Genomic DNA, 26292 nt, shown 5'->3' with positions numbered 1-26292 from the left:
ATAAAAAGCAAAGGCATATTTGCATTCTCTTTTAAGCACTAATACATAAAGACCCATTCAAAGATACTGTGTTCCCAGCTGACATTAGTTTGATTATTGGTTATTGGTTATTGATTATTGATTACTGAATAAGCTAAATTTCAACTTTAAAATAAATAAGAATTACTAGTGAAATTATTCTATTTTGAAATAAATTTGCTTGAATATACTTATTGATAACCCCATGTTAATATTTTTAAATATTTAGCTTGTTCTTAAAAATAAAGTTGCATGCATAGAACCCAGCGTGAAAGGTCTGCGGTGTTGCCTCAGAACAGATTAATTAGTTTGTCAGGTACAATTCATGAAACAGGAGAATGATCTGTCTTGCTCATTATGTCAAGCCCCAGCATTATTCATGTGGAATGCTGTCTGTGACTGTTCCTCTTTCCTAGCTGGAGAAAACCAAACTCACTTTTAAGAAATATTGGGTTTGGTTATGGATGGAATGTATGAGAATAACTTTGGATGTTCAGTGCTCATGAAAGAATTTTTGATCTGTGACTATATAACACTGTGAAGAATACGAATAAAATAGCTTTAAAACACCATTATTGTGTATTTAGTCAGCTAACTAAAAAGTTAGTTAACCAGCCATTGTACATCCATGAAAATCTTGATCCCTGCATAGACGAATTGCTCGTTTCCATTCTTCAAGAATAAAAATGTTTTACCAAAATGTTTTATATGAAGTTACAGTGTAGTCATGGTAAATGTTCTTAACAAATTTAAAAATGAACAAAGAAATGTGTAGCGTTTAATTAAAAATGGTAAAAGGAACTCAATATTGTGTTTTAGATTTTGACGGAACAAGTATGCACTCAAGTTGTTCATAAACCGCATCCAGAGCCAGATTCTACAGTGAAAATTCAGAATCCAAGTAAGGACAATATATTACTTTTGTTACAATAAATGTGTTGCCTAGAGGTTGTGGGTTTTTTTAAAGAATATAGTTCTGGAAGTGAGAACAATTCATTAGTGTATTTCAAAAACATACGGGTTTCAATTACTGCTTACAGTAGTTGCTGTCAGAAACTTTTTTTTTTAATGTTGTAAAAATCTGTTACGTAACTAATTTATTCTTTCAAAGTGATTCTTAAGGTGGTGGCAACACTGTTAAAAAACTCCACACCAAGCGCAGAGCTGATGGAAGTTCGACGTTTGTTCTTATCTGATATGATAAAACTTTTTAGTAATAGCCGTGAGAACAGAAGGTATGTCACTACAAATAGTGTTTTCTCATCCTTGACTTGTGGGCAATAGCAATCTGCTGTGATCTGTGTAGAGTTTTATACTGTATATTAAATGAAATATATAAAAAATAAATGGAATAGGTCTGTAGTAGGTTTTCTTAGTTTGGCAACTAATATTGAGTTCTTCTGTTTAGAATATACTTTAAATTTTTATTCATCCTGAAGTATTTTTAAGTTTCTTCAGAGGAGATGTTCCATATTATTTTCCTCCTATTTTAACCATTATAATGTTAAAATGAAGAAGCTTCATTTGGATATATTATGACTTAATTATTTCACTTTAGATGTTTACTTCAGTGTTCAGTGTGGCAGGACTGGATGTTTTCTCTGGGATATATTAACCCCAAGAACTCTGAAGAGCAGAAGATCACAGAGATGGTTTACAACATTTTCCGTATTCTTTTGTATCATGCAATAAAATATGAATGGGGAGGCTGGAGAGTGTGGGTGGATACTCTTTCTATAGCTCATTCCAAGGTAAGAAATGCCTCGTGAATGTTTTTTTAATACTGGTAACTCCCCCAAAGGGACTAGCAACATAGTAAGATAAAATGTAAAGTGATTTAGTGCCATCTGGTGGCTTTCTCCATACATGTCAAGGTGGCAATTTTTTTTTGGTCGTAGGTCCTTTACTGTGAAACAATTTGTAAGCTGTATGTAATATGTTGTTAAGATTCTTGTTCGTTTTTGTCCAAGTTCATGTACCATATATTCATACACATAATCTGTTCTTTTCTTTTTAAGGTCACATATGAGGCTCACAAGGAGTATCTAGCAAAAATGTACGAAGAGTATCAAAGGCAAGAGGAAGAAAACATAAAAAAGGGGAAGAAGGGGAATGTGAGCACTATCTCAGGTCTTTCCTCTCAGACAACAGGAGCAAAAGGTGGAATGGAAATTCGAGAGATAGAAGACCTTTCACAAAGCCAAAGTCCAGAAAGTGAAACGGATTACCCTGTCAGTACAGATACGAGGGACTTGCTCATGGCTACAAAGGTGTCAGATGATGTCCTTGGAAGTGCTGAGAGACCAGGAGGAGGAGTGCATGTGGAAGTTCATGACCTTTTAGTTGATATAAAAGCTGAAAAGGTAGAAGCTACTGAAGTAAAACTTGATGATATGGATTTATCACCAGAGACACTGGTAACTGGAGAAAACGGTGCACTTGTAGAAGTTGAATCTCTTCTAGATAATGTATATAGTGCTGCTGTTGAGAAGCTGCAAAACAATGTTCACGGAAGTGTGGGTATTATTAAGAAGAATGAGGAAAAAGATAATGGTCCATTAATAACTCTGGCTGATGAGAAGGATGAACCTTCTTCTAACAGTACCTCATTTCTCTTTGATAAAATACCTAGTCAAGAGGAGAAACTTCTACCTGAACTTTCAAGTAATCACATTTCTATTCCAAATGTGCAAGAGACACAGATGCATCTTGGGGTAAATGATGATTTGGGATTACTTGCCCATATGACGGGAAGTGTAGATATAACATGTGCTTCAAGTATAGTAGAGGACAAGGAGTTCAAGATTCACACAACTTCAGATGGAATGAGTAGCATTTCTGAGAGGGAGTTGGCTTCATCATCTAAAGGATTAGAATATGCTGAAATGACTGCCACAGCTCTTGAGACAGAGTCTTCTGGTAGCAAAACTGTACCTAGTGTTGATGCAGGAAGTATAATATCAGATACAGAAAGATCTGATGACGGTAAGGAAGCAGGAAAGGAGATACGGAAGATCCAGACAACTACCACAACTCAGGTAAGTTTCAAGTGCTGTAGCTATGTATGTGGCTGATGTAACTCCTATGCGTTGCTGCTGGATAAATTTATAGTATGAGATCTGAGAGAGGTCTGAAGTATAGTTCTTTAATTATATGAAAGGTTTCCATCCTCCAAGCCTATTTGCTTTGAAAATGCCATAACGTGTGTAAGGACTGTGAAGTCTTTCATGTCTGTATCGAAACTATGCATTGCAATTGTGGATGCTGTAGTTTAAAAAACTTAGCTCATTCATTTTCCTTAGTTCTTGTGGAGAGATTAACTGATACTCTTGGAGTTCTGCTTTAGACTTTCTTGTTAGTATGTCTTAAGATGAGAAATATCTATATTTTACTATGAAATACACATTGAAGTATGCTTTACTCTTGTACCTGTCTCAGAGGATAGTCTTACAGCACTTTAGTATACTGTCTTTCTTCCCGTACAGGAATGCTGGCATAAATAATCTCCATATTTGATCCTAGCACAAGAAAAGCATAGTTCAGGGATAGCAGAATAAAAACTGCAATTTGATTTCCAGACCAGAGATGATTAATAAAAGAAGTATCTACTTCCTTCTTGGAGATCCTTTCTTGTCTAGGTCTCCCTCTGAAAATTTCTGAAAACTTAGTGGTTTTGTGAAAGGTTTAGCATTCTGAAAATGGGAAGGCCAAGGCAGAAGTCTACTCTTTGAAAGAATTTGTACTGTGTATACACAGCAAAATATAGGATCACTTTGAATTTTTAAAGGACAGAATTAATTTTGTCACTGGCATTGTTCAGAGACTGTAGCACATGATCAGAGATTGCTTTTAAGGATATTACCAGGTGAAAGAATTTACCACCATCAAGATTTTACTAGCTGACTATATGTCCAGTATGTACACCAGTATTTATCTTTTAGGATTTAAAAGTCAAGCAGACTTCCTGAAACTATGGAAGAAGAGCCAAACAAAAGTTGCAAAAATTGCTCTGCCCGGTACTGTGTAGTTTGTACCAAATCGACAGAAGAAAAGGTTTCAGAGATACACTCAAGTGCATTCAAAGTCCATGACATCTGATGAAAGAACACAGATCAGCCTGCCTGCTTTGTTCTTCAGGGGGAGAATACTTTCAGAAAAACTCCAGTGAATGGACATTTTAATTTATTTAAACAATCTGTGGTTTCCAAAACAGATACTTTCTCTTTAAAAAAAGAAATTTAAAAAACCCAGTTACTCAGTCCAGTGGGTTCTGACATACAGAAAGAACACTCTCTTCTAAGTCTCTCTTCTATGGTAAGAACCTCTGTTTTGAAGAGAAAAGCAGATGGAGCTCTTGCATTCCCTAGACCAGGTATTATAAGAAAAGTTTGGGGTTCTCTTGTATTTTTTTTAAAACTATGAAAATCCTCATAACATCAGTGACAGACTATCAAGCATTGTGTAGGGATCCTTGTTTTTAAAAGCATTCTGTGTAATAAAGAACAAGCCCTGAAAGCTCTCAATAGAAATAGTGTATCTACTATCAGTTCCCAAACACCTTATGTTATGTCTTACAGTTAAGATGGTTAATACCATGGAAGCTGATAAATCGAATTAGTGGATGATAGCAAGAAAAAGGAGCCGTCAGTTTTTATTTTGAAATGTGGATTTTTGTTTAAAGACTAAAAGACAAGTGAAATACTAGTATTCATTTGCTATGTACGTGTATGCACCCATGAATACAGTGATTTTGTAGTATAAATATTTAATGGAAAAGATAATCTGACTTTGTACTAGCTACAGTAGAAAATCCTGTCTCTGTGACTTTGGGACTTTTGTTTCTTTAACCTATTTTCTTGATGAATTTCACCTATAACAGTTGAATTATAAAAATGTAAATTCCTCAAGTCCATAATTATTTGTTAGGATTAAAATGATACATAAATCTTAATGAACGTTTGTCAGGTCATTGTAAGATAGGAGAAAAAAATATTTTCCAAATGTTTTACTGTTAGTTACTCAGAAAATTCCTAACATATCTTTTAGCTCTGCAGATTATCTACAAACTGTGTGCTCTTCAAGGATCTGACTCTACAAGTTCACTCCCTTGATTCTCCATATACTGCTTAAATTACAGTTATTTCCCACTAAAATCAATGATAAACTACAATGATTTATTTAAGTCTGTAGCTATTATTATCTCTTTTAAATAATTTTCTTAAAAACAATTATCAGCTGTAACCATCAGAGTTGTTATCTTCTATTCTCTTCTTTGGGTGTTTCAGAATAACCTATGAACTATAAGCTGTCCATAGTTAAATCTTTTCTGTTTAAATGAAGTAAACCTTAATAAAAAAAAAAAGCTGGAAATATGTATTAAATAAAACACAAATCAAGCATTATTGTTTTCATTAGTAAAGAGCAATGTCAATTTTAACATGTCTACCCTGGAGCTGGAGGTTGGAGTTTTGATTGCAGCATGTGTGGGAACTGCCACATTAGATTTGATCTCTTTGAGACCACTGAAAACACTGATAATGACTTAAAGACTGGCCAGCCAAGTGTAGATAGTTGGGTTTCATAGTGATTTATGCAATGCACATCAAAGCCCTGTATCTTGCAAATACAGTATTATTACCTAGATAAAAGCTCTCCTGTTATGGTACAGTTATGATGCCGTTACTGCTATTGACATGACTACTACCTGTAGTTGTACCCAAAAGAGAACAAGTGGTATGTGAATGGAGTTGCTAACCTCAAATTCTCCAAAATCAGATCTGCAATCAGCTCCCCACCTTATTAGTAAGACGTAAGCTGCCGTTTGTTCAAAGGGACTGAAAGAAAGCAACAAATTGCACAACAGATTAGAAGTGGGAACTCCTGCTTACTTCTAAGAAGAGTTAATGCCTTTATCAATAGCAGATCAAATATTGAAGAATATAAAATTAACTCTTTCCTATGGTCCCAACTGGGAAAGACTGAAAGTAGAATTGAAAGCACCATGCAGAAGATTCATGCAAAAATTTCAAAACTTAGATAAGTCTAAGAAGAAAAGAGAAGAATAATTTAAAAATAACTTTAAGAAAAACATAGGGGATGAAAGCAACAGTAACAGTTTGGACCCCAATAGTTCAAACTGAAGGAAGGAAACCTGCCCTGCTCTCAAAATGCTGGCTACAGAAGATTAAAATCAGACTAAAGATCTAAGAAGCTTTCCAGCTCAACTCCAATGCCATGTCCATGTTTACATTGCTAGCACAAATATTTCATAAATGTCTTTTTGCTTTTAAATGCCCAGATTTAAAACAGTATGCTGAGGTCAGGAAAAGAATATGTGAGCAAAGCAAGTATATTTTCTATTTTGCCATTTTTAAGCTAATCTAAAGGAACTTTAAAATAATTTCAAGGATCAGACCTTGTATTTCTTCCTTTCAGAGACATTGCACATTATAAGTAATTTTCTTGTTATGAATATTTGCCTCAAATTCAGTCAAAATGTTTGTTCTGTACTACTTTCTCCTTCATGGTATTCTTCATCATATCCTCTATGTGTCTTTTACTTTTGTCTTTAATCACCAAGTGGAAACAGTCATAACTCTGTTGGTATTGAAGGGGAATGAAATTCACATCCACCACCTTTGGGAGAATCTAAAGAACATCCTGAGGATCCATAAAACTGTTAACCAATTAACAGTGTAACAAAATTGGCAAAATGAGATTTGGGAGACTAGATTTGATTTTCTAATGATCCTGCTTAAAAAGACCAGATAAACAAATTAGTTTTGAAAAATAAGGAGCTGTCTAAATGTACACTGATTCCTTGAAGCTGTCACTGTGTAGTTTGTCCATGTTTCGAGTCAAATATTCAAAGAAAATTGTGTTTTCAGCACAAAAGAGCAGGTGTTACCTTTAAAAGAAAAAGTCTGGTCACTGCTGACCTTCTCTATGCTGCATTTGGTCTTTTCTGTAATACTTCCAAGTGAAAAATCAGAGTGTAAAACATTGGTGAATGGCTGAAAGGAAGGTCAGCTGTAGCCCCTCAGTGCTGATTGATTTGAATTGGAGCAGCTCCGTTACTGAAGGATGCTGCCTGCCTTAAAATATCAATATCTCACATAGTTTCTGCTCAAGTCCAGTTCTATCCCATCCTTTCTCAAATTCTGTGATCCATTAAAAAAAGAAATGACAAAAAGTTAACATGATCTTTGAACTTCTTCTTGATGTAGGCAGTACAGGGTCGATCTGTCACCCAGCAAGACCGGGATTTACGTGTTGACTTGGGATTTCGAGGAATGCCGATGACAGAAGAGCAGCGACGACAGTTTAGTCCAGGCCCACGCACAACTATGTTTCGTATTCCAGAGTTTAAATGGTCTCCTATGCACCAGCGGCTCCTGACAGACTTGCTTTTTGCACTAGAAACAGATGTACATGTTTGGAGAAGGTAGGTGGTTATTTCTTCTTTAACTCCTATTTTGAGTTTCCATGAGCAAGGAAAAATTAGATGTGTTATAGAGAGGATTTTACTGGGAAAGTGGAAAGAGAATGAGTTGGCGTTAGCTGAAATGCCTTTCTATATCTTATATCTTCTCTTTCACCCTTCCCAGGCTGTAACAGCTCTATTTCACAGGTAACAATTTCTGTTTTCTTGAGAGATTGTATAACTCATACGTGCCTAACTAAACTGAGCTGCTCTTTCAGCTTATGTTTAGTGTTAGAATCTGCTGCTTCTGTTTCAGACATGAGGAAGACTTGTGTGTCTGCTAATGGCCATTTTTTTCAACTGATCAATTACAAAAGCTTCTCTACCTGCAAACCATAAAAATAAAAACTTTTTCCTATAACATTTTCTTAGGAATCACTCTGTCTAGTTGACAAATTTGGTTTTGCATGCCAGCTCCTGGTTGTATTTAGTCTTGGTGGTTATGTTATATTTTATGACAGCAATGCGATTTCCTAGGTTTTTTGTATACTTTAACAGAGATGGTCAATAACTTACTGTTATCAGAGCCCTTAGGAATAACAGACACTATTTAATCTAATTTCCAGGATGGAGTAGTTCTTTTTAAGAAAACTTGAGCATAGTTATTTTCAAGGACAAATTTATATTTCATTTTATTTCCAATTTGGTGAACTGTTCTGTGATAGTCACTAGGAAGCAGATGATTTTTTTTTTTTTTTCCCCCCAAATATGTGGGAGGGGTTTGTACTTCGCATTTAGGTAATACTTGGAGATTAAAGTTCAGTTTGTATATTTTCAATTGAAGCCTTTAATTTTTATACAACGTTTTATATTTACTCAATTAGGAGTTGCTGAGATTTCAGCTAATCTTATTAGCGTCTGTGGCTTGCAAAGCTATTGCTAATGCTAAATTTAATACTAGTTAATAAAGTTAATATTAGATCAAGGTATCACCATATTATCAAGTTTCTCCTTTAAAACACTATCAAGTGTTATCATTAGCTGTCATCAAGGGTGCTTCAAATGGCACTGGTGGAGTATGGTGAACTATTAATACTAAATAATAACTTTCACGCTGAAGAAACAACCCCACTACTTTCAACAGAACTTGCCTATGAAGTGAAGTACTGGTTGATGGGAATAAAAGGTTATGAGCCATTTTTCTCATCTGGGTATCTGAAACTAATCCTAGTGTGAAAATAGATAGCAATCAATTTGTTCATTAGTCTTGTCCTGTTCATATTTTTAGACAATTTACATGCAAAGTTTTGTAGACAAGATTTTTCCTTTATATCAGAGGAACATTCATGGTCTGGTTGCAAAGAATGAATTTATCTAAACTTTTTTTTAAATTGTTTTTAATCCGTCCTTTCTTCTGTTCTTGCAGTCACTCCACAAAGTCTGTGATGGACTTTGTCAATAGCAATGAAAATATTATTTTTGTACACAACACAATACACCTCATTTCCCAGATGGTAGACAATATTATTATTGCTTGTGGAGGAATTTTACCATTGCTGTCAGCAGCCACATCCCCAACTGTAAGTACAATATTTCCACCTAGTGGTCATATTAGAAATTGTTTTTACTAATACAAACCACTATTTGACCTGTCTTCTGTAGGGACTCCTGTCCCCTCTCTGCTAATTCCTTAAAAAAAAATTAAATTTATAATTGAAACTGTTCAACTTTGATATACAGAGTGTTTATAATATTTTGCATTTGAAATGCTAATTTTATGAGAGAAGTAGGACTAAGTAAGAATAATATTTCATAGGTATTTAATATTTCATTTGAAAGACAAGACTGTTAGGAACGTGGTTACAAATCATGATTACTGTAACAAAACTACATGCTTTACGATGGCTAGTTATTGATATTCATAAATCTGTTTTGCATGGTCACCATTTCTTTGCATGCCAAATGATATCAGAAGCCATCCCCTTGCTACTCTGTTACTTCTTCCTTCAGTGGGTCCTGACCTTTGTTTCATATACATATGTGTGTGTGTATAGGTAGATAGCTGATACAGCTTTATAAATAACACATCCATGTGTTAAAATATTGTGTTGATACTGCCTTGCTACAACAGCAGTGATTTTCATGCACTGACGAAAAAGGCTACATTTTCAAATTTGTGTATTACACATGTATTTCTCCACTACATGGGACTGTATGTATTACTTAAATGCTCAATTTTGCCATCTGTTTCGGATAGTAAAAGAAAACTAAATTGTGAAATGAACTAATTCACTGCAAGATCAGTAGCTGGCTTCAAACTGAATGAATCCTACTCTGTGAAATTTTTAAAAAATGTGATTACTTTTGTCCCAGGTGTACAGGGAGGGTGGGGAGAAGTAATTGACATAATTTCAAATTAACTTCACATAGAAATAACCGTTACTGTCTAGGTTATAATTTCATAATCACTTCCATCTAGCGAGAGCTTACTCCCTTCCATTCCCGTCATTGCCTGTCCATAAACATTAGCAGGAAGGGGGATTTATTCATCATAAATGCGAAAAGAAGTTTCATACTGATTCCCAGACTTCAAATACTTTTACATCCTTGAACTGCTGTGGAGAAAGTGGATGGACTACTGGTTAGGAATATATTTCTTCTCAGCCTTGGAAGGGCAAAGTAGTCCAGTGCTTATCATCAATTACAAAAGACTTTGTCTCACACTCTTATTTCCAAGAGCTGCTAATTGGAAGGGAGAAGGCATCTGAAACTGGAAGGTTTCTGTAACTTCTTCACTGCATAAAAACACTTACAGCAGGCCTTACAGTACTGCACTACTATTATGAAAGCAAGCTGTCCACATACTACAAAGGTTCCTTACTGGGTCAACCCAAGGGCCCGGTTGGTTTAGCAGTCTGCTTCCAGCAGTGACTGTTTGCAGCTTACAACAAAATACCGAAGTCTGAGCAAGCATATTGATTGCTCTAGTGATACTTCAACATTTAGGATTTTGACAGCTAGAGAGGGTGTCTAGGCTGTCATGTTTAATAACTAGTGAGGAGTTTATCCTTCTATTCTCTATCTAATCTTTTCTGAAGCTAGCTACTTACACTTTTAGCCTCCATAATATCCTATGGCATTGAGCCTGACAAAGTAATTATATAACCTTTGAAGCACTTCTTGTCTTTGTTTTTTTTTAAGCCTGCTTAAATGTATAACATCTTTATGTGCCTTACTGTTTATGCTATGAAAGGAGTGGTTAATCACATCTTTATTATTATCTATATCATTTATGACTTTGTAGGCTTGAGTCATATCTCCTAGTGTGACCGTTTTAATCCATAGTGCCTTCATATTGTTTGGTCTATCTGTCTTTGAAAGCCTCTGATCCTCTGCTATTCTGTGGAGCTTTTCTGGGATGTCAAAACCCTCACATTTTGAAGATCCCATAGAATACATATATTCAGCTTATCAACAAGTTTGAGCTCATTTGACTTCATTTCTTCTTTTTTCACTTTCATGAATGGTGATTCTTGAATATTGTCACTTAGGGCCTTTTGGGCCCATATTGAAATTTTAAAGCAGTAATTCTTACTTATTTCCTCCTAGTGTGTTGTATTTGTGGCATAGGACAAGTTATTACATCTACTTCTAAAAATTAATTTACTTTTTGGTCTGGAGTAATGAAATATGACAGCAGAAAGACTATAGAACAGACAGGTTGTTCCACCCTTTTACTTCAGGATGATAAAACAGGATGGAATTCAGGAAGAGAATTGGGTAAATTTAGGTATCCACTTGAAGTACTTTAATGTGGACTAGATTTCTAGCCAATGGAGATCTGCTCAGTAGAAGCAAATGATTCAGCTATCTCTAATGTAGGCATCTAGTGGCTGATCAGGCAGATCCCTGTAGGGTCCATCAACTGCAATGGTTGTTAACGTGGAGCTGAATCCAGCCTCTTTTTATGAGGTAGCTTATGTGTTTTCTGAGAAGATGACAGACAGAAACACATAGTTCCTTTACTGATCTCACAGTCCTCCTACCTATCCTGACTTCAGTGTGTCAGTCTGAGTTCACCTGAGACCTGATCCTGGACTGCTGGTTATTGAACAGTCCTGTGTCTGTTACAAAACTCTTTTCTTCACAATCTGCTATAGAGTTAGCTGTTATTACATATGTCCCATTGTCTCTCATTTTTTTAAAGGCATTTCACCTATTTCTCATTATTATAATAGATATGGGATATTATATGCTTGAATTAATTAAGGCTATATGCAGAAAAGAACCAAGAGATAAATTTAGCAAAATTACTTTCAGAATATTGGAGGAATTGTAGATTTGTTTTTTTCCTTTGGGCAACAGACCCTGTATTGTGTTCCCCTCCCTTGCTGAAAAAGCAGTACTGCCACAGTTTCATTAAAAAGATTAATAGAATGGGGAATTTCCAATTTAAAAAAGACTTTTTTCTTTGCATAGTTAGAATTTGTAGTGAAATGACAGTTCTTCTCAGCTGGGTGGAAAATAACTCCATAATCTTTTGTCTGCTGTAGAACAGGTGATCTTAATTATGGAATTTCCTCACTATTGAATCTAAAACTCTGTGTTTTGCCTTGCTTTTTTAAAAATCCAAACTTGGATGATCTGAAGAGTGCTGTGAATAGGAGCCTTTAAATATGAATTGGAAGAAGAAAAGGAAAAATGCATTATCTGTGAAAACAAACCACTCACAAATCTGTGAGTGACTGAAGAGTAGAGTGAATGTTATACATTTGTATAGAATACATGGGAAATATTGCTCTGATTATGTTAGACACGCACTCTGTGTTCCCCAGGGCTCAGTTTTGGTGCCAGTCTTGTTTAATATCTATATCAATGATCAGGATGAGGGGATTGAGTGCACCCTCAGTAAGTTTGCAGGCGACACTTGGGAGTGGGAGTGTTAATCTGCTTGAGGGCAGGAAGGCCCTACAGAGGGACCTGGACAGGCTGGATTGATGGGCCAAGGCCAATTGTATGAGGCTCAACAAGGCCAAGTGCCGGGTCCTGCACTTGGGTCACAACAACCACATGCAACACTACAGGACTGGGGAGGAGTGGCTGTAGAGCTGCCTGGCAGAGAAGCACCTGGGGGTGCTGGTTGACAGCTGGCTGAACATGAGCCAGCAGTGTGCTCAGGTGGCCAAGAAGGCCAACAGCATTGTGGCTTGTATCAGGAATAGTGTAGCCAGCAGGAGCAGGGAGGTGATCGTGCCCCTGTACTCGGCACTGGTGAGGCCACACCTTGAATATTGTGTTCAGTTTTGGACCCCATCAGTACAAGGACATTGAGTTACTGAAGCATGTCCAGAGAAGGGCAGCGAAGCTGGTGAAGGGTCTGGAGAACAGTTCTTATGAGGAGAGCCTGAGGGAACCAGGGTTGTTTAGCCTGGAGAAGAGGAGGCTGAGGGGAGACCTTATTGCTCTCTACAATTACCTGAAAGGAGGCTGTAGCAAGGTGGGTGTTGGTCTCTTCCCCCAAGTTACTAGTGATAGAATGAGAGGAAATGGCTTCAAGCTTCATCAGGGGAGGTTTAGGCTGGATGTTAGGAAGAATTTGTTCACTGAAAGAGCAGTCAGGCATTAGAAGAGGCTGCCCAGAGAGGTGGTGGAGTCACCTTTGCTGGAGGTGTTCAAAAACTCTGCAGCTGTGGCACTTCATGGTTTAGGAGACATGGTGGTGTTGGGTAGATGGTTGGACTTGATGCATCTTTTCCAACCTTAATGATTCTATGATTCTATGATTCTGTGATTCTAATTCACACTAATCTATTCCCATGTGTTTTAGTATATCCTTTGATTTCAGTTCTATACCAGCTTTGTCTCAAGGTTTGTACAAGGACTTGCTTCAAATGCTGGTGTTTTTAAAGGGTTGTCCATTTTACAAGTGAAATGATTTGAAGTGGAAGCAAATATTAACAAAAAATATAAGCAGTTTTGTTGTTTTGCAATATAAGCTGGAGTGTGTTCCACTGTTGATTCTGATGTCTTGCTTATTTAATTGGGGGATATTAGAAAACACTGCCAATAGTATAGGGAGGTCATAAAATATAAAATACTGATTTCCTTGTTGTTTTTTTTTCTATCTGTGGGGGAGGTCTTTGAGGCTTTTTTTTTTTTAATTATGGCTGTAAGGAACACATTTTTAAGATGGTGCACAAGTGTGAAAAAGCATATTTTTAGAGCTGTAAGGAAAAAGGTGTGCAGAAGATGCTTTCTGTTAATAGCAGCTGGTTGCCAGATAAAACAATTTGTATACAAGCTAAGAACTTGAAATAATCATTGCTACCTACAAGGGTAGCAGCTATGACAAGGACTTGAGGACACTGATTAAGGCAAAAAAAATTTGAGGACTTGAAATATATGTGACAACTGAGAGTAGATTTCCAGACCCCTTGCAACTAATTTGTTTTTCCACTTAAGTCTACGAAGTCTGTAATTCTAATTCTTGCTTGCAGTACTTAAAACATCAGCTCTCAAATTATGAGGGCTGCTGGTGTTAAATGAATGGCTGTTTACAAAACTCAATTAAACATTTAAAGACAGCTTTATTCAGTTTGTGGATGAAAAGCAAAGATGAGATATTTTTCTGTATGACCTGTGCATAGTGTTAACATTATCATGCTCATGACTCATGTCATGCTACAGGTGCTGTGTCATCTATAACAATTCTGAGAGTCAACCGTGGTACAATGATGTAAAAATTGTCAGCTTGTAATCGAGAGAAGATGGCCATAGTGTAATTTTCAAGGTGCATCCACCTACAAAAGAGGAATACATGTTTAAAAACTGGCTGAGGCTGAACATGGTATTTTCTGTTCCAAAAGGAAAGGAGGCAGTTTCTTTCAGCTTGTTTTTCTTTCTGTTAGATTATTTTTTTCCCACTATTTAAATGACAAAATTACTGACATATGCTTGAAAATTTAGTTTCTTTCTTTTTTTAAAACATAACCAGTGAAAACTTAAGGATTAGCTCCTAGCCTGTTGTGATAAGAGAGAAAGTGCTTCTATCTAAAATTAAAACATAAAAACTTCACATAGCTGTTTAATTGTGAACATTGAAATTTGAAGACTCTCTCAGTCCAGGGGCTTAGTGGATCTTTTTTTTTCCTGTAGTTCAAAATCATTCAGATATCCAGTATGATACTGGTTTAGGTTGAGGAAATGACACCCAAATGTAATAGATATAACGAGCTATGTGTTGCTTTAAAGGAAGGAGCGTTATGCGTGAAGAACCATTTTGCTTTTTGTGATTTACATTTGTTTTGTCAAAGCATTTCAAACATATTTGCCTCCTCATACAGAGATTAACTACTTTATTACATTTCAGTTAAATGGCTTGTTGTAAAATGCTCATTTTATTTCTATATAATCAGTGAAAACATTACTTTGGTTTACATTGCTTCATAAAATTGCTGTATATACAAAATAAAAGATGTACATTGGTTTGGAAGAATCGGTGTTTACAGGAACTCCGTAATAATACAAGATTTACAGTTTTCATTCTGCACTGCTATCTCTTAGAAGTCTTTATTTTCAAATGTTTGTGCTGAGATGAAATGTTTTGCTGTTCTAATTATGAATTAAACGAATGTCTAATTCCAAGATACTAATTTGTTTCAATTTTACATTGTATTTTTAGTTAACTTAATTTTCTTTTTCTTTTATTGTTGTGATCTGTTGTCTGTTTTGTCTGTTGCATGTCCAGGGTTCTAAGGTTAGTATTGCTGCTGTAAGTTTCAGTTTTTTGCATTTTCAAAAATACCTTATTTTTGATCATTTAATGTTTTGGCTTTTTTATTATTATTATTTTTAATATGTTTTCCTCAAGTGACCTAGTGCATTGTAAAGTATGATGCTTACTGTTATCTACCAGACTGAATATAGGCAGGTCTGTGAGCTAATTTAAGTTTTAAATGTTGTTGTCAATAGAAAAACTCTTTAGGCCCTGAACATGTTAATTGTATGGGAGACTTGTTACTTCTCTTAAAAGTATCCTGAGTAGTCATGAAATGGTGATCAGTTCATTTTTTAAAGAGTTTTTGAGTTACACATATGTAAAATATTGCTAATACCTGAAGGCAGCTTGATCTACAATGGTGCTTATTTTAAATGTTATTAGAATATCAACGCGCTGTATTTAACACATAGAACTGACGGTAAGTTTTGCTGCAAAAAAAACCTGTCAGTCTTTTTTTTTTTCTTCCATCCAGCAGAATTTTAGAGAGATTTGTAAAGAAAGAAATTTTTTTTCCATTTCAAAGCTTGCAAAAATCTTGGTAAAATTTTATATAAAATTAATTTACTACAAAATTTGCAAAAAGAAAAAAATGCAATAGACATACTAATTTGATTTAAGACTATGATTGATGCAATTCAGCTGAAGCTTGAGAAAAATCAACAGCAGACAGTCAATTGGCTGCTAGCAAACCAGACGTTTTTTCAAGCATGAGTTCAAAGTTCAAGTTTCTGTAACCACCTATGAGTTTTTCTAGCAGACCGTTATGGCTATAGATTTTCGCAAATCTATTTTCTTTGGATGAGTGCTTTCAAAAATGATGTTCCAGTCTGTTAGGAAAAAAAACAGCAACTGATTTTTCTAAAAGGTAGGAACACAGCACACACTAGGCGGGGGAGACCTGGCTAAAGTAGATAGGCTGGGAATAGTTGTTCTTAGAGTTCTCATTTTAGCATTTTTCTGATATTATTGGGCAGATGTGGCAGATGAGACTGATGACAGCCCTTCCCAAATCACTCATGTAACCGACATGTTACATCCTTAAGAGAAATTAAATGAAGTGATATCTATCATTGTGGTGACACATGCCACATTATATCCTTCAGCTTTCAAAACAGTTGTTTCCTTAATAGTGTTTGGCACATTTTGCACTTTTATAATTTTTTATGTAAAATATTCTAAAAAGTGACTCATGAATGAGGATACTATTTTTTTAGAAGTATGGAAATAAAGGGGTTTTTATTTTTCTGTGTTTCTTTTTCTTTGGAAGGAAATTACCTTATCAGCACAAAATATATTTTGATTTTTTTTTCATAGATACTTCTAAGCAAATGAAAAAACCAAATGCACACAACGGAAGTAATACTTTTCAAAGGGACCAAACTCTGTGTTCAGAAATGCCCTGCAATGTGAAATCTTACTGATAATCAATAAGAATCAGCCATCTGTAAATAATTTCAAAAATAGTATTTAGGCATATAAATGTGGACTCAGTCAAGTACCAAATCCTGTTTTTAATTCTGCCGAGTTCCAGAGGTAAATGTGTTGAAACAGATAAATTGAATGCATTTGAAAACATGACTCTGGACATTTAAGTATCTTTCTGGAGAAAAACATGACCCCCTTTTAGACTTCTGAAATACTGAGCTCATTCAGCATTTTTCTGTGGATTCCCATTAAGGAGAATCCAACACTCCATTAGGAAAGAAATGGTTATCCTCTGGGAAATGTGAGCTGCACACCATATAACCTGTCATGTTTTTACTTCCCCCCTTGTTGCTGTTGTGAGGGAGTAAACATACTTTCTTCTGATCCCCAGGAGAATTAGACTGTCATTCCCAGGGAGAATCAATTCGTGGAAATGGGGCAAAACTGTCCAGTTTTTCCCACTCCACTCCTCACATTTACTTGTTTGTCTAAAGGAACATAAAAGCTATACAGGGTGTAATTACTTTAATCTGTTACCTCAGTTTGCTTAGCCTATGGAGTAATGTAAGAGTATGTTGCGCCCTTATATACCGTGCATTGTTTTACTACATGGCCACGCTTTATGTAATTGCTAATAACCTTCTCTTTTGTATTAAACTTTTTCTCATCTATTACAGCATGTAAATATAAATAATTTTCTTACTCTTCATGCTGTCTTCCTTTGAATTTCACTCACAGTTTATGTTAATTGTAATTGTAGGAGATTTTAAAATAACTTCTCAATGTATTTGTCATTAAGCACAACAATTTAGATTTGTATGTGTATGTGCTGTCTTTATATTTCAGTTGTGTTCAAACTGTTTAATTCAATTATCTCCTTTTAAAGACTGAATTGGAAAATATTGAAGTGACACAAGGAATGTCAGCAGAGACAGCAGTAACTTTTCTCAGCCGTCTGATGGCAATGGTTGATGTACTAGTATTTGCCAGTTCTCTAAATTTTAGTGAGATTGAAGCTGAAAAAAACATGTCTTCTGGAGGGCTAATGCGACAGTGCCTAAGGCTTGGTAAGTCGGCAGACAGAATGTATTAAATAATTACATACAGATCAATGAGCTACAGATGGATCAAATAGTGACACATGTAGGAAAGGACTTATATTGACTATGATGTGATAAAATAAAAATCCCATTTATTATTGGTTTGATAGTCTTAACTTTGATTCAATTTAGGTATAAGAACAAGTTTAAATGACATGCCCGAAATGTTCTTTCTTATGTATTTCAAGTTGTACATATTTTGGGGGACTCAAAATATTAAATATAAGTAAGTAAATTGAGATTTTTTTCTTTATTCTTGAAATTGCTTTGCTACCTGCCTGTTGCAGGTTTCTTTATCCAAATCTCCATGGATTTGGAAGACTACTTTAGGCTATGTCAGATTGAAAGCATGGAATGCATGTGTGGACTCTGTAGACCTTAATATATGTTGGAACAGTCTGGCACTTCGCTATTTCCTATATATTTTTACAGTTAATTTAGGAAATTTAAAAATTTATGAATAATTCAAACCGTTCTATGCAAACTATATCACTTTATCCTTGTGAACATTAAATTTTGACTGTCATCTGGCATGATGCTGTTTTGCTAATTTTATCTCCCACATACTTTTTCGTCTGTCAAACAATCAATAATTTTTGTACTCAGATTTTGTCCATACCACTTATTAGGTCCTTGATAATTATATTGTTCCTGGTACAAAACTTGTGGTTTATTCTCAGTGATCATTTTCCATCAAATTCTAAATTACCACTTGCTTTTTTTTTTTCTATTCTAGCTGTACATAAGTACTTTCATATTTTAAGTGTTGATAACTGATCAATAACATGTGAGGGCTCCAGTTCAAGGAGTAATAATTTTCAAATTTTAATCTAGTGATATAGTAGTTATATAAAACATTTAGTTGTTCAACTAAAGAATGAAATTAATAAGTCATTTATTACTGACAGAGAGTCTAATGTAAGAACTACATTGCACTTAGTCCAACTATTTGTAAATGGTTATTGACATATCAAATTACATGTGGAGACTGCTAATTGATGTTCTGAATATAATAATTAGAAGATATTCTAATTTGTAGCATTTTTATAACTTCTTTTTAGTTTGTTGTGTGGCTGTGAGAAACTGCTTAGAATGTCGGCAAAGGCAGAGAGAGAGAGTGAACAAGACATCATTAATCAGCAGTAAAAATCAAGACACCCTTCAGGGTGTAACTGCAGCAGCAGCAACCAAGGTAACCCAGTCTTCAGTTACCAACAGCAATGACAAGTCTGTACCATTGCTTTATAGGATCAGAAACTAATTGTAACAAATATTTGGCAAAAGCTTAGGTTTTTGCTACTAACTGGCTTAAAGTAAAAGTATGGGGGGAGCGGGTATTTGAAACAAGAAAATGTTAGTGCAGTAGTATGACTGGAGCAATTTTAAACAGCATTATCACTCTTGCTTGGTCTACTTCAAAGAGCGAGTCCCCTTACTCACATCTGTCATATATACCTGCGTAGCTTTTTTAATCTGTCAGGGCACTTGCAGTTTTGATGAAATCCTGCGATCACATCTTTGTTGGTGGAACATCTGAATCCTGGTAACTTAAACAGACCTTTGCATGCGTATTAGAGATGAATATTTTCTATCTGATTTTAGGAATGGAACTTGTTTAATATTCAATTACAGCTTAGCTTTTCCAATTTCGTTAATTCATTGTTCATCCTTTTTTTCTTTAACTTGTTTCCAGCTTTAATACTTTGGGAGTCCTGAAACTAATATCTCAAAGAATTTAGCACAGCCCGTGACTAAAATACAACACTGTGTGTGATGTAAAGGATTCCTTTTTTTCTACTATATTTTCATTACTTAATTCAGGGGTTTTCCTTCTCTAAAGATTTTCTCAGCATTTACAGACTGAGCTCCTTTCACAATATTATTTCATTAAATATCACAAAAATATTACATTTCTCCACATTATGGCATTCAGTGCAAAGCAAATCAGTATCTGGAGACTTAGGCATTTAGGCATCATTTGTAACAGATTATCATCTTTTAAAGGAAGCATACTATTTTATATTTTTTTAATAATAGCAGTTATTCTGTAAGTGGTCTGTAATAATTCTCAGTAAAATGAACATAAACTGACTTTTAAAAAATATTTCTGCTCATCGTTTTTGAATTTAACACATGTATTGGAAATAATTTATTGTACTGCTATGAAACAACTGTAATCTGAAATAACCTTTTGTGTGCAAATTATTATCTTAACTCTGGGAAGAGCCACTCAGTGTTGTTCTGAGGTACTGGGAAATGTAACAATTTATATCTAAATAGTTAGTATTAAGACAATAATTCAAAACATTGCTTTATTTCTAGAACCCTTGTCTGAGTATTATGTGGGGATTATATTGGTAGTAAAAAAGCATTCAAGACTGATGCAATATCTAAAAAAGGTATCAAATTAAGGTTCTAACGGAAATGCTTTGATATTTGGGGGGGGAAAAAAATCTTGCTACTTTTTATTTTTAGGCTCCCCTTGAAAATGTCCCTGGCAATCTTTCTCCTATAAAAGACCCTGATAGGCTTCTTCAGGATGTTGATATTAATCGTCTACGAGCAGTTGTTTTTCGTGATGTGGTGAGTAATATGTGCTGTAATTCTTTCTTCTGCAAAATCATCACTTATATTTTGAAAGAGATTTTGATTGTACTGGAATTAAAAAGATCCTTCATATGTGCACTTCAAATATTATCTGCAACCCATCTGCTTGTGGCTTTGTAACTACCAACCACTTTCTGCAATTTAAAATCATACTGGTAAACTATTTGAGATCAGTAGGTAACTGTGTTTAACAGTCAGACTTGATCTTATATTAGCCAAATAATCACATAAATCAGTTATGACCTAAGTTGATTAAAACTGTATTACTAAAGGTGTCAGCTATTTGTCCATCCAGGGTAGGAGGAAGAATTATTATATGTATTACAGAACTGCAACAAACTGATTTATAAAGACAATTTTTACTTCTGCTAAACATATATACATATACTATAAATAAATATATATATAAAAAATTTTTAGACTTGTCTGCAACTATTTTTGACATAAAACTGTGCCACAATGTGTTTGTTTTTGAAAGTAGTACAAAAGGAATTATTATTATATAAACACAAACAGATACGTTATGTTTAAATTTTTCCAACCTGAGCCACTAGAGTAGATAGAGGCTGAAGTCTTAATTCTGCCATGAGGAGTTTTACACCATAATAATAATAATAATAAAAAAGATATTTCAGTTGAGCTACAGCAGCTTAAGCTCAATCGGGATGATATCAAAGCCATAGAAGGTAGTTGCCATAGAACAGCAGACTACGTGGGATGGGAGGAAAAGAAGACATCAAAGTTGTTGTGATCCTGGAATTTACTTAAATCAGAGCCCTGGAAAAGTAAGATTGCTGCTGTCAATCCTGTTGAAGGAGAAGTCAGATGTACTAACTGCGATTTATTGCTGGGAAAAAAGCAATGGCGATATCCCTCCTGCTGTTATATGCTATCAGAAGCTCTAATGCCTGCTTATGCCTCCAGTATTAGCTAGAAAAGCATCAGTGAGCTTAGTTTTCTCTGTGAGCAGTAGTACCCCTTACCTTCTTGTGGCAGGAGCTTTTGGAGTCTCATTCTTGGGGCAGGAAAAGTCAGTTGTCCTTGCTGTTGAGAAGCCTTGAAAGCACTCTCATAGAGTATATTCAGGCCTCTAGGCTGAAAAGCCCATTGCCTCCACAGTCCCAGAGATTTGCATAGTTGCCAAATTACCTGTAAGATTCGGTACTTAACACATGCTGTGTGCCTAGCACTCCACTGAAAATTCATTAAATTATCTACGTAATGCATTTACCTCTAGGTTAACAGATGTAACGTTTCAGAAAGGTATTATTTATAAAGCCTTTTGATGATCTTGTGTGAAAGTTCTTTGGAAATGTCCAGTATTATGATCTTGTTTCTTTTTCTCCAATGCAGGATGACAGCAAGCAGGCTCAGTTCTTAGCTTTGGCAGTGGTCTACTTTATTTCCGTTCTGATGGTCTCCAAATACCGCGATATACTAGAACCACAACGAGAAACTGCAAGATCTGGGACCCAGACAGGTAGAAATATCAGACAAGAAATAAATTCACCAACAAGTACAGGTACACTTGCTTTCTTCATATGTTATATTTCATTTTGATTTGCAGATTATTTTTTTAGAACTGTATTTATTTTACTACCAAGTATTTTTAGTGAATAGCTTAAGAACCTAATAAGAAATTACTTGCTACTTTCTTCCTCTATAGTAATTTGGTTCTTTAACATACATTGGCAGGTTTCAGTTATTCTGTCTATTTGCTCATAGGGTATAACTAATTATCATTTGCGATTTTTTATGCCTTTTTTCTTTAATTTGAAAATAATTAAAAAGAAACAGGGTGCCTGATGGAGTTAAAGCTGTAAAGTACAAGATGGTTGATCAGCACAACTTCCTGAATCTGTTATTTGTTAGTAAGAACAGATATCTTTAACTCTATACTATGAAATATATAAACAGCAAACACAGCTGTTTGCCCATGTGAACTCCTTTTGTTTGAATGAGGAGGTTTTTGCAAGGGTAGTGGTGGAGTACTTTCTTGGAGTCCTGCTGTGTTGGTGCCTGCATTTAAAAGCCTATGGAAACAATATAATAAAAAGGAAACATTTCTATTGCCTTCTTTGACTGAACTGTTTGTGATTTTTATTAGTAGTAGTGGTTTTTACTAGCATGTGTTCTTCAGCCTGAGAGGGAGGGAGTCTGTTAGCTGTCAGAACCCGTCAGAAATTAGGGATCAAAATTTTCCCTGCTTTGTTTAAAATATTTTACATTGTCAGTTTAGTAGTTTTTTTCCAGTCTGATTGGATTGATTATAACTCTACCTTCTGTGTTGAAAGAGCTGAAAACAGTAACTGAATTCGTCCATGAAGCTCTTTATGTATGTTTTTCTTCTTGTATTGATTTTTAATTACTTTCTTCATTTATGGAGTTGCTATTTTTCATTCTTCATAGAATTTATCTTCCAATTTGTGTCATATTTACATTTAGTCATTATCTTCTGATTCATACTGATGTTTTATTTTACTACTTATACATAATTTTTAAAGTCCCTGTGCTTGTAGGCTTTCCATTTTAAATATACTACATGAACATAGTCAGTTATGAGAAATCATAATTTTCTTGTGCCTTCCTGGTTATATGTTATGGTTCTGCACAAAGAAACTGTTAGTTTCAGTGAACTGTTTCACCCATGATTGTCTTGCCTGTGTGCGTGTGTGTATATATCTCTTTCTATATATATACCTATCTGTGTCTCTTTTTCCCCATGAATGTTGCTCTTGAAGTGCCCAAATAATAGGTATGCTGTTTCCTATCTCTTGATACAGAACTTGTTTTCTTCCTTTAAAAATGAATTCTTTTGTTGGTAATACCATATTTGCATGTTTCAATGAGATAGGATATCCGTCATGGATCCACAGTGGACCAGGCCACACATGAATACTAGCTGGCTCACATTTGATTCCATGATTTTCTCCACAGTTGTGGTCATACCATCTATCCCTCACCCAAGTTTGAACCATGGATTCCTTGCCAAGTTAATTCCTGAGCAGAGCTTTGCCCACTCATTTTACAAAGGTAATATTAACATCATCTCCTAACCTGTTTGGGTGTTCTTATTTAATGTAATGTAATTCAAGAACTGTGATGTTATTGTTGATAAATAAGTATACGCCTCAGGTTACATGGAGATCAGACCTGATGATACCTTTAAAACTTTAACTTCCTGTCTACATTTCTCTAGGGAATCTCTTTCCCACTTTTACTACCATTTATTAACTTTACTTATTATGAAATAAAATAAAATCTAAAAAAAAAAAGCAGTCAGGAGGAGGGAATGGATGTAGAAAATTCTAAATGCTTTCGGTTTGTGGTTATTCTGCTACAATATTAGGTCCATAAAAACAAAACCAGGCCTATTTTAGAAATATTGCATACCACATTAAGTATGTAGTACTTTTGTAGTATTCCTTTGCCCCATATCTTTTCCTGTTCTTTTGCCTTCCTTTCTCGCTTTTTTTCTTGCCTTCTTGATGGTATGTAAACCTCTGATATTGTATGTATTGTGAATTATTTTATGCCTGTTAGTTAATGTGCTGTGCTGTGCTTTTCTTGAAGGAAACTGCTTTTGTGACCAGAGCAACTATTACATGTTTTGGGCCTGATTTGTTTTGTTTGTTTGTTTGTTTGAATAGATACTGTACAAGGTAGGGAACATCTTTTTCAGATGTCATTACTTGAAAAAGAGAGGGTTACCTGAGTGTAACTTTAGACAAGTTTGCATGTATGTTTCCCCATTTATTTGCATGCACCGTGCTGTGAATACAGAAATGTAAAATAGGTTAAAAAATTTAATCAGATGAAAACGTTCTTGATGTAATTTTGAAAAATCTCAATGGGTAAAAAGATTGACTTAAAAGCCTAAGAGATTTAAAAATACATCCCATTTATAAAGAACAGAAATAGTTAACTTCCTCCTTTAGTAATAATGCAACTTAGGTTTATCATACACTGTTCCGGGAGCGTTATGGTAAAATACTCATTACATAAACTGAAACTACTAGTATGTTAATCTGACATTTCTTAAACTTCGGTGTGTGCATGTATGTATATTATAAATTGCTTTAAATCCTAACAATTAGTAAGCAAAGGCTTGTGATTTTGATTAATAAGACTATTGTCTGCCATCCAAAGAAAAAAATTATTTTGGACCATTCAATTTTCTGAGGTAATATTCTTTTTTGTGACATAGTTACATTTATATGATTTAATCCATTGTTGATAAAAAGAGGAATCATTTGCTCTTACTTCAGATGAGTACTATAGTACTATGTGGTATTACAGAATAAACCCCTAAAACATAAATATTAAGTAATGCTTTCTCATCCTTTTTTTTTTTTCATTTAGAACATGTTTCTGTGTACCAGGCATAGGCTATTTTATTTTTAAGCACCTTTGCTTGAACACTGGGATTGGTTAGACTGCCTCAAACACTGTGATTTAAAGACATTCTAATTTTTATTACATTTAATACAATAAAAATAAATTATGCAACAGAAATGAGATTATATTGCTATTTGTGCAAAGCTTGACATTTCATAATTTCATGTAATGGGTGGCAAAAGGAGGGGAAACAAATAAACAAATAGTTTTTCTTCTTATCCACATATAGTACATGAATAAAATATACGTAACGAAAGCAGAAAAAAAATTTAAGGAGAAATGGAAGCAGCTGTGCGAACTCATCAAAACATTTCAGATAAAGCATTTTTTAAGAATTGTCTCTTCTATACTGTTGTCTAGAGAATTTGCTTTACTGTGAGTTCAAGTACAATATAGTTTTGTTTTTAAAATAGTTCAATAGAGCTATAGTAAAAGTGAGCACGGTACAAACGAAAATTGTTTTGGCTTTAGAAACAAATAATTCAGTAAAGGAAATGTTATCTGTAGCTGCTTATTTTATTTGTTGATATCATCACATCCTTCAAGCTTTTAATTCTATGAGATCTCAGCCTCTATACCTAACTGCCTCACCCATTAGAGAAGAAAAATGTTTCTGCTTTTTTATATTCTGAACCCAGTTCCTCAGTTTGGAACAACATTAACAGGAAGTGAAATGAAGAAAAATTGCCAACATTGTCAGAAGAGGCTAAAAGTCAAAACCTATTTTGTCATTTCAAGAATCTTTCATTCCAGCAGCTAAGACAATTGGTTTCCTTTCAGTGGTCTGACATGCTTTCAGATGTCGGCAGCAAGCATATAGTATTTGAATATTATTTTAAATTTTAAGCTATTTTAACATATTATAGAGTGGTTTAATGTAGCATTTAAAAATAAATACATATTTTAAAGCAAAATCCTATTTATTAAAATGGATAAAAATTTAGTTGTTACATGGAAGCAAAGCCTCTATATTTTATTCATTCCATGTGACACTAAATGAATGTAAAGGATTCATCCTTTGTCAGTCAAATTCATAATAGCAAATTGTATCATTATTCTTAGAACCATACAAGACTTCTTTGGGACATATCTCTGTGAATTAATGGAGAGTGGCTGCTTGAAATAAATCTATTTTTAGTAGATGGAGTCTAATTATGTTACCAGGAAACCTGGGGGGGGGGTCGGTGGGGGGGTGTAGGGTAGGATTAGGAGTAGGTGTATTAATGGTATTTAAGTTAAGATACTAATTTTGTTCTTACTGATGCTTCTTTTTTTCCCTTTACATGGGACGATATCTTTAGTTGAAATATATTTAAGGCTGTGTGAGACCCTACTTGTCTGAGGTACATTACAGTATGTGATTGGTGTACACTTCTTATGAGTAACTACAGTTGGTGTCAAGTGCAGGTTACAAGAGTTTTAAACATCATTGTACTTGATATGAAACTTATAGGTTCTCATAATATACAATATTGACCTTTGCCTAGTTTATTGATGATGATATATATGAATAGAACATCGTACTGAAATAAAAGACTCTG

General features: G+C 34.7%; 1 protein-coding gene across 7 annotated transcripts in view; it reads left to right on the top strand.

Annotated features, from left to right (window-relative positions):
• The window catches only part of NBEA (neurobeachin), a 505018-nt gene that overhangs the window by 161003 nt on the left and 317723 nt on the right, over positions 1–26292 (top strand). For 3 of the 7 annotated variants that reach the window (XM_064441017.1, XM_064441016.1, XM_064441014.1), the window contains exons 19-30: positions 838–919; positions 1130–1253; positions 1577–1769; positions 2037–3056; positions 7245–7462; positions 8868–9021; positions 15189–15212; positions 17533–17713; positions 18808–18938; positions 20222–20329; positions 21707–21875; positions 23291–23386. In XM_064441017.1, coding sequence (XP_064297087.1) covers positions 838–919; positions 1130–1253; positions 1577–1769; positions 2037–3056; positions 7245–7462; positions 8868–9021; positions 15189–15212; positions 17533–17713; positions 18808–18938; positions 20222–20329; positions 21707–21875; positions 23291–23386 — 2500 coding nt within the window. The remainder of the gene's footprint in view (positions 1–837; positions 920–1129; positions 1254–1576; positions 1770–2036; positions 3057–7244; positions 7463–8867; positions 9022–15188; positions 15213–17532; positions 17714–18807; positions 18939–20221; positions 20330–21706; positions 21876–23290; positions 23387–26292) is intronic. The other 4 variants (XM_064441021.1, XM_064441019.1, XM_064441015.1 and 1 more) reach the window with 2 other exon arrangements.

Source organism: Phalacrocorax carbo, chromosome 1 (assembly GCF_963921805.1).
Source record: "Phalacrocorax carbo chromosome 1, bPhaCar2.1, whole genome shotgun sequence".
Classification (NCBI taxonomy): Eukaryota; Metazoa; Chordata; class Aves; order Suliformes; family Phalacrocoracidae; genus Phalacrocorax; species Phalacrocorax carbo.
This window is presented reverse-complemented; position numbering and strand designations above follow the sequence as displayed.